Consider the following 8,717-nt stretch of genomic DNA (forward strand, 5'->3'; position numbering starts at 1 on the left):
TATTTCCCGACTTTCTATCACTTTCACAAAAGTGCGTTTCAACGATCGAAACTACTTGCCCTTTTATCTCCTAGCGTCAAGTTGCACCTTGACTTTCACGTACCAAATACGTTTTATTTAAGTTACCTATGCTCTGAAAAAAAAAAAGTGTTGCCAACATCGACACAAGTGACATGTGTCACTGCGCCAAGAATGGTCATTTCGTACACTTGTCAAATTAATGGCACGACCGCGTCTTGAAAACTCCATTGTCACTTTTCGTCGTACACGAAATGGAACAACATACCCCAGTCGTGTACCCCCCGCCACCCCTCACCGTCTCTTCCGCCGACGCACTGGTATTTGAAAATTTAGCCGATCAGCTCGTGGCTGAGACGTTACGGACGCATGACGCGTTTGTGTCTTGCAATCGTTTCGTAGACGTCACGCAATGGAAAATCGTACGGGAACGACACAATATGACAGCCTATCGGACTCGAAAACACGACTCAACGCGTCGCTTTCATCGTTCCAGAGGCTCCAGTGACGTCACGGAAGCCGTGGCGACGTCGCCCCAACGGCCATCGTTCTATTCGGATATTGACGACCACACGACAAACGCGGATTTTTCCATCACGGATCCAAGTGTAAATTTTTATCAAGCCAAGGAACACGAAGAAGAGGAAGAAGACGAGGTATTTGAACCAAATGTATTAGAACAGACGAAACCGGGCCGCATTCCCATGGTATTCTGTACCGGTATCGTACCGGGAACAGTCGAAGATGCCGCGTTAGGGTTTTTTGCCGACACGGAAGAACGAAGTCGGTGCCGAAATACCAGTATTAAAGACGTTTCGGTGGACGACACGCGGGTTTTACGACTTTTGCAAGGCCCGACAGAAGACGACCCGTTTCGGTTTTTAGGTATTAAATGGTGTGTCCACGCACCCCGGGGCTTGATTCAAACACGCGATTACGTCGTGTTAGAGTCCACGGGTTTGGCCCTCGATTCGAAGGGCCAGCGCTTTGCCTACATTCTAAACCATTCAATCGAAGTCGACGACGTGCCCGAGTATCGCGACCTCGGGATTGTACGCATGGTCTTTTCAGCCTGTCATATCATACGGCCACATTGTACCATGGGGTCAATTGAAATTTTTAGTCGAGGTTTTATGGACACGCGAGGGTACATTGCCGAGCGTCTTTGTACGTACATATATTGCGACAAACTCACGACAATACCGCAAACTGTCGCCGAAGCCAATACGAAGAAATTGGCATGGCTTCTTAGTGTGCAGACCCGAGCACGTGAGGTTAAGCCATTCATTGTGGCACTAAATGCTTCGGATGCGTGTCCTTGTTGTCACCAGAAACTGTCGAAAGGGCTCGTCAAGTTGCTCGAAGGCCATTGCCGGTGCCAACTTTGTGGGAAATCCATGTGCCGCAAATGTTCGGTAAAAAAAGCTTTACCGATTATTACCGGTAGCCTTAAGCAAGTAACGCTGATGACCATGGACTTTTGCCTTAATTGCTACCTTGAAGCCTTAAACCTCCCGGCGTGGCGCGTGGCGATGAATACAACTGTCGCGAGTCCTACAACAAACTTGTTCTCCTAAACTTGTAACAACGAAGAGCTATGTCAAATAGAAACAGCTTGAAATAGGTTGCCATCGTTGTTGCTTGTTAGAATTCGAGTCATAAATGTAATGTAAATTAAAAAAAAGGTTGAAAATCATATAGAGCTTTTCAAACTATTTTTGCGTCAGAAAATTGAATAGCGGCAATATCAAATAACATTTTATAACGTTAAAAAACAAAACAAATTAATTACGTTCAATCAAATGGCTACATCGATGCAAGGGCGACCTTGACCGCCGATAGATTCTTGGCTTTCAAGTAGCACGTCAAGCAGAATTCGAGATACTTTTTGCTTGACTTGTCAATGAGCAAGTGCTTTTTCACCGTGCACTTCTTGCACACCTTGTGACGACAGAGAAAGCACGTGGTGTTGCTCTCGAGTAGTTTTTTCAGTCCTTTCGTGGGCAACTTGTGGCAACACGCACAGCCGTCTCGTTTGTCATCGTGACTTTTGTGGCTCGGCTGTCGTCGTGCGTTTGTGTGTACAAACCACGCAAGTTTCTTCATATACGACTCTTCAATCACTTCTGCCGAGTCGAGCAAATGGATACATAACAATTGGGTGGACGCCGCAACACTAAAGTGCCCACCAACGTTGCAATAACCACGAAAAAACACTTCCACGTGGCCATGAACCGTATACGGACGTACGATGCGACAACTCGATGTCCGAAGGCGCACGAGTCCTTGTTTCCGGTACTCGGGCACTTCTTCAATCTCGACCGAGTGGCTTAGAAAATAAAATACCCGCTCGCCATTTGTATCCATTTTCATACCTGTGGCTTCAAGCACGACGGAATCTCTTGATTTGGCAATTAATCCCCCCGTTTGACCAGGTGCATAGGAACTCCACTTAAGTCCTAAAAATCGAAACGGATCGTCACGTGTTGGGCCACGTAAGTGGGCCAAGATGCGCAAATCTTTCATACTCAAGTCTTTATTTGCTAACGCACGCATGCGACTTCGGTCTTCCGAATCCGCGAGGAACCCGAGACCGGCGTCCTCGATTGTTCCTGGAATGATCCCTCCCCCAAACACCAACGGCGTATTGGGCGGTCGCGTCTTCCCCAAGATGCTCTCGTCGGGGGTTTCGCCATCTGTTCGACTCGTTGGAAACGAATCCGAACCTCCCATCGAATCGTCGTCGTCATCGATTGACGAATCACACGACAAGTGCGTATGCCCGCGAGTAAACAAGTCGCTTAATGTACTGTCCGTTGAGTACAGTTTCGGTCGATGAAGGTACGACGCGTCGACGGCTTCTTCGGTTAAAAGTCGATTGCGTTTCACGCGACGGTGTCCCCGCGAGCGATATCGATACGCCGAGGTCGTTCCTTTTTCCATCACGACTTTCCATCGATCTAAATCTACTGCCCGTCGATCGGCAATAAAATCTTCGCTCGCTTGAATGGTCTCGGCCACGAGCTGGTCCGAAAGCATTTCGTACACGTCCATGTCGGAACGCGTGAGAATGAGCTCGCGAGGTGGAAAAAGATGCCCAGCATCCCACGATTCGCCAAACCTCATGGGGTGTGTGTGTGTGTTTTTATCAGACGATGTGGTTGCAAAAGGACTTTGATAAATGATGCCCACGTAAGCAAGATGCAAGCGTTAAAGAGGGGACAAATCGCGCGCCGCACGGCTGGTAGCGAGCGTGCATTGGGATGGGGTTGCCTTGCTCGGATTTTAGTGTTAGACTGAAAACAAGCATACTATATGGAGGATAGGGAACTTGTTTTTCGATTAACAGACGCCACGCGACAGGAATTGCCACTGGCAAACACGCAAAACACCTGCCAAGTGAGCGCAGGAGGCCAGCACATCATTTAAGCCAGACGTCTTGGCGGCTTTTTTTCGCAAACGCGTGACATGAAATCGCGCTTCCCAAAGACAGTTGTAGCGTTTGAATGGGAGCCTACTGTTTTTATGGCAGTGTTTCATACCGGAGGTAATGAATGTGTCGCATCTGAACTTCACACGGGGTTTCTATGTGTGGCTTTGCCGTTAAAGCACCCGGCGAAAAGGAAGTAGTACCCTACGTACGGACCGGGATTCTAAGTAGTTTAAGTTGCGAAGTATTATTCGAACGCCTTTTTTTCAAGTTGACAATTTGAGAAAGTAGGCGTTTAAAATTAATTCGGAATCACCGCGCATTTTTATTAACGATCGTGGGTTTTCATTGGTATGTTTTTCGTCGTTTGCATTCGTAGTGCGGGAGACTAGAAAATTTAAAAATGGGATTGGGTACGCCAATTGATAGTTCACGTGAGTGGGACTTATTTATGCGTGCAATTGGATCGACTTTATGACACCAAGAGGACGAATGGGGTCTTTCTAAAGATAATAAAAATAGACTTTTCCGAGTTGTACCGTGGACGGCGACTTGGAAACATTGATTGATAAACTTGAATTGTTCATTTTACAGGGTGAAGAGGTTTGCCTTTCGAGGCTTGCCAGATTGTCGCTTTTCTTTTCGTGCTTAAAGTCCTGTTCTAGATTCCTGATTCCTTCCCAAAAGAAGACGAGGTTGACACGATTCGTCTTAAAATGCAACTTGCGATTTTTAATCGAATGCCTAGAGACATCTGCCACGTTGAAATTCGTTTCGGGCACCTGATGCAACTATTTCATCAAGAAAAAAATCATGCGAGTTTATTTGCCTGCTGGCTACCTGCTTTGTAGTAAAAGCAAGTGTTGCGGAGTCTCAATCATGCATAACTGCCATGTCGCTGCCCTCGGAGTGCTGTCCCTTTTGAAGATAATGTAAGGACGAGTCATAGGACTAGTGCAGCTGTTTCGCTCAAACCAGTTATCACAATTTGCGTGTTTTTTCGCTAAAGTCGAAAATTTGTGGCGACAAGAGCTGTCGATATTCGTTTCGAAATAAAATCTGTTCCCTTATTGTTCTCTTTTTCATAAGCGGAGCTACAATACGTTATGTAACTTTACCTTGTGACGATGGCCTCCATAAGCTGCATACGAAAGTATTTGGTACATTGGTGCCCCATTTTGTGCTTACTTGGAGCTCTCAACTGTGACGTCTAGCATCGGCCATCCTTATTTTGCTAATCCATATTGACGATTTATCCTTCTCACGAACCTATATATGCATTCCGTATAACGACGAAGGACATTTGAGCTAATTTTACGCTAATAAAACACTTGTACGCTTTCCTGAAAGCCGAAGAGCAGCAACGACCGGAATCTATCGACGTCGACGTCGTCATGAAAAAGTTTCAGATACAATTGTCTCCCAACACTAAAGCCTTGATATTCACCTAGATGTCTTCGTTCCCTTCATCAAGCCGCTTCTGGTGCTGCTATCTGCTTGTTCATAGCTTAATATATATATACGATTCGAGCGACAGTGGTGGTTTGTTAATGTCAGAGATTCAACTATGCTACAAAGCTCTTTTCACTAGTCATAATGGACGACCATTTAAATCTCAATCACTGCAAAGCTTCTTCAAATCCAAAGTCAAGCTAGAATGACCGCACGAATACCTGAAAACATTTCCTATTGATAGAATAATTTTTCGCATTTGTTTATGCAGTAAGATAATACTTAATCGATCAGAGCATTGCAAGTTTCTTTAATGTTTATCAAACATCAATGCAACTGGCTTCAGTGAGTCTAAAGACTAGCTCTTCTGAAAATAGCGATTTCGAATCGTTCCTACCCAACTGATTTATGATCTTTCACAAAGCTCTTGTTGCATGCAACTCGTAGATCTGGCGAAATTTTCAGAACTGAATCTCTGAGCGTGAAAAGGCTCGTACACCCAGAACTGGCTCGTGCCATTTCTGCTAAAGAAGGACCGAGGAGTCGCTTATGTGTTACAAGCATTCGGTGCAACGAGTTGGCCGCCTGTTGAAGCTTGTACCCAGAGCCGGTTATTCTTACTAGAGTTACGATAATAAATTTCTACTTGCAAGGGGGTCACGCCCCTTTCACAAAATCCGTATTACACTTCTTTCACTCGTCTACGACTTGCTCCTCATCGTCGCTTCGTCGTGCAACTGCAACTGCAGCTGCTGCAACGCAACGTCCCACGCTGACATTTGCCGCGCTTCAATCACGCACGGCACACAGAACGTGAGCTGGCGCTGTTGGTCTTTACTCGCGTCCAAGAGCAATTTCTTTTGCACACTACATTTTGGACAAATCCCTTGTCGACAAATCACACAAAAGATCCCCGAGGTATAAAAATTACCAAACTTTTTCGTGCTTTTGCCACAGACGCCACAATTTTTAGGAGGGTCGGAATGCGTGTCACTTGCTCGACGACGCGCTATTTGCCACGCAAGTTTCTTTAAGTACGACGCCTCCACAATGTTCACTACATCCACCACGCCCTGTGAAAAGACATTCAGTCCAATCATTTTCGGAAGGTTCCCGCCCATGTCGGCGTACCCTCGCGCATAAACTTCGATTTGGGACTCGGTAACCTGGCGCATAATGTAACAAATCGATAAATTCAAACGCACGACGTGGTAACACTCGGGCAGCAATGGACACTCGTCCAAATCGATTGAGTGTGCGAGGGTGTAGTACACGCGCTCGCCATCCGAGTCGAACGCAATGCCCGAGGACTCGATAAACAAAATGTCACGGCGGGACACAAACGTTGCAATGTCGCGCGTGGCCCACTTGATCCCGACATACCGAAATGGATCCTCGGGACTCGGGAATTGAAACGATGCGAGGATCTTTCGCCCATCAAAGCCGTCGTTCTTGACGTACGAATTCCTTTCGCACCACGTCTCGCGCGTCGGGGCCAAACACCCAAACGCCACGTCGTCAATCGCGCCTTCAATTGTGCCAATCGCCGCCACTAACGGACAATTTGAAGGCTTGATTTTAGCCAATACGCTCTCTTCTGGAAAAATAGAGAACGACCCATTGTCACTCGAGGAGCTATGGACGTGGTGCGACTGCGACGTCGACGCGCTGCTTCCCGAGTTGTCCGTCCCGTGGTCAGGCTCAATGTCTTCGTCATCAGGCGTGAACGCATGTGGCCGCCCCGCAGCGTGCGCCTCCCGTTCGTGCTGTTCAATTGTCGTACTTGATAGAAACCGCGGTCGACTCACTTCTTTCTCCGCAAGGCGCATCAAGTCGGAATTGACGCGACGGGTTCGATACAAATGCACCTTTTCACGTGACTTGACGTGTTTCCACAAGCGTAAATCAAAACGACGGTCCGCTGCGATAAAGTGTTCGTACGCATGGAGCGTTTCGGCCACAACCCGATCGGCTGTGACCGTTAGAGCTTTCTGGCGCTCCTTGGACAGGGTCACGTGGTCCGGCACGACAAGGTCCTGATCTTTAAAAACCATACGCGCCCACGAGTTTTTAAAAGTGTGTGTTTTTAATTTGTTTCTAATCGAAGAAAAGCAGAGACTTGGGCGCCGCGACTTGTGGCCGTGAGAAACAAAAGACTTTTGTACGACGATGCGATGCTACCACTTTCGAGATTGGGGGACAAAGGAGAGGGGAGGGGGGGGTACCGTTGTAATTGTAAACACTACGAGGATAGAAGAAGAATAACTACACTAGAGAGAAGAAAGTTACTTAATTTAGGTACTTTGGCTGAGAAAATGGGCTCCTTGAGGATGTAACCGGCTTCTGCTTGCAGACAGTCGGGTCAATTGACGGCCTGGCTGCTTTAAAAGTGCGGGATGATGCGCCCGAGTCGGTCAAGTAGTTGCTTCGTCGGTTTGTATGGCAGTAGCGTACCGAAATCGCTGGTCAGTGCAAGAGGCGGCAGTCTCTGACACTATGGACACGAGTTGCCTGCGAATAGCTCCAGTCGCTCTCGACACGGACGATTAGAAACCGTATCCTTTGACCGTACCCTCTTTGGGGTACTTCTTTGGTCTTGTGAAAATCAATTTATTTAGTTTCAAAACATGCCACTTGCCATGCTGACAGTTTTTTTGCGTAAACCACACACGACAAACAAAAGGCAAAAGTCGTTCGTGCAGTCCCTTGAACCGTGAGTTGCTTCACGACGCTGCATTTGCTGCACGTTACGCGGCGACAGATTGGACAAACTGTTACGGATCTAAATCGACTCTGTGAGGTCTTCTTGCCACACACGCCACAGTCATTAGCATGCAACGTCTTTTCTTCCTTGTGAGGCAACAACAAAAGGTAGCGCAACTTTTTTATTAAAGCACATTCCACAATCTGAGCCGACGCCGTTATGTTGCTCGCGAGCACCATAAGCCCAAATTTTTTAATTAAATCTCGTCGCGGGTCAGCAAACCCGCGACCAAAGAGCTCAACTGTGTTTTGATTAAGTTGACGCGAAATGTACGCAACTGACACTTGGACGCGACGAATCTGATGGCGTGCGTCCAATGGTGGACACTCTTGTAGCTCCACTGAGTGGACAAGGTAGTAAAAGATTCGCTCCCCGTCCGAATCCAACGCCATCCCCTGCGACTCGAGGTACAATACGTCGCGATTACAAATCAACGGTCCAAAGTCCGCTATCCCCCATTTAAGTGTCTCGGAGCGGAATGGATCCGCTGCTTGGGGGACGTGCAGCCGCGCAAGAATTTTCCGCTCCACAAACGCTTCGTTGTGGACGTATGCGTTCCGCTCGGTCCATCCACTTAGTGTATGCGCGAGACACCCGTACGCTACGTCGTCCACTGTCCCTTCAATTTGTCCGATCGCAACAAGCCACGGTACATGCGCGGGTTTTGTCTTGGCCAAGCCATTATAAGTACATTCTTTTAATATGTCCGTTACGGTACGCGAGAAAGTTGTATTGTCTTGGGTACAATTCATGTACGCACACGAATGGACGTGCTGTTCGAGGTCGTTAAAAGTTAAAAACCGTGGACGACGAATCTCGTGTGTCTTGGACGCCGTTGAAAGTTTCCGAGCGCGGTATACACGGACATTTTCACGCGATTTCGTGAGTTTCCATGCGTGAAGAGGAAGGACTCGATCGTGGGCGACAAAATGTTCGTACACGTGGAGGGTCTCGGCGATAATGGCGTCGGCCATTTCGGTGAGTTCACGTTGTTGAGATGATGACACGTGAATTTGATCGGGGACGAAAGAGGAGGTCTTGGCCATTGTACGC

The 8,717-nt window shown here is 47.5% G+C and overlaps 4 protein-coding genes across 4 annotated transcripts; 1 reads left to right on the plus strand and 3 right to left on the minus strand.

Annotated features, from left to right (window-relative positions):
* Positions 1 to 272: 272 nt before the first annotated feature.
* CCR75_008160 (uncharacterized protein) lies at positions 273 to 1,595 on the plus strand (the record flags this gene model as incomplete). Its single annotated transcript, XM_067966214.1, has 2 exons — positions 273 to 805; positions 1,142 to 1,595. 2 exons carry the CDS (start codon positions 273 to 275, stop codon positions 1,593 to 1,595), a joined length of 987 nt encoding a protein of 328 aa, XP_067815985.1.
* Positions 1,596 to 1,824: 229 nt separating this feature from the next.
* CCR75_008161 (uncharacterized protein) lies at positions 1,825 to 3,144 on the minus strand (the record flags this gene model as incomplete). The annotated part of the gene is made up of 1 exon (XM_067966215.1): positions 1,825 to 3,144. The coding sequence occupies one exon, from the start codon at positions 3,142 to 3,144 to the stop codon at positions 1,825 to 1,827; it is 1,320 nt and encodes a 439-aa protein (XP_067815986.1).
* A 2,457-nt stretch (positions 3,145 to 5,601) lies between these two features.
* Positions 5,602 to 6,000, minus strand: CCR75_008162 (uncharacterized protein; the record flags this gene model as incomplete). Its single annotated transcript, XM_067966216.1, has 1 exon — positions 5,602 to 6,000. The coding sequence occupies one exon, from the start codon at positions 5,998 to 6,000 to the stop codon at positions 5,602 to 5,604; it is 399 nt and encodes a 132-aa protein (XP_067815987.1).
* A 2,412-nt stretch (positions 6,001 to 8,412) lies between these two features.
* CCR75_008163 (uncharacterized protein) lies at positions 8,413 to 8,710 on the minus strand (the record flags this gene model as incomplete). Its single annotated transcript, XM_067966217.1, has 2 exons — positions 8,413 to 8,437; positions 8,466 to 8,710. The coding sequence occupies 2 exons, from the start codon at positions 8,708 to 8,710 to the stop codon at positions 8,413 to 8,415; spliced, it is 270 nt and encodes an 89-aa protein (XP_067815988.1).
* Between the last annotated feature and the right edge of the window lie 7 nt (positions 8,711 to 8,717).

The sequence above is a fragment of the Bremia lactucae genome, linkage group LG7, assembly GCF_004359215.1.
Source record: "Bremia lactucae strain SF5 linkage group LG7, whole genome shotgun sequence".
In the NCBI taxonomy this organism is placed as follows: Eukaryota; Oomycota; class Peronosporomycetes; order Peronosporales; family Peronosporaceae; genus Bremia; species Bremia lactucae.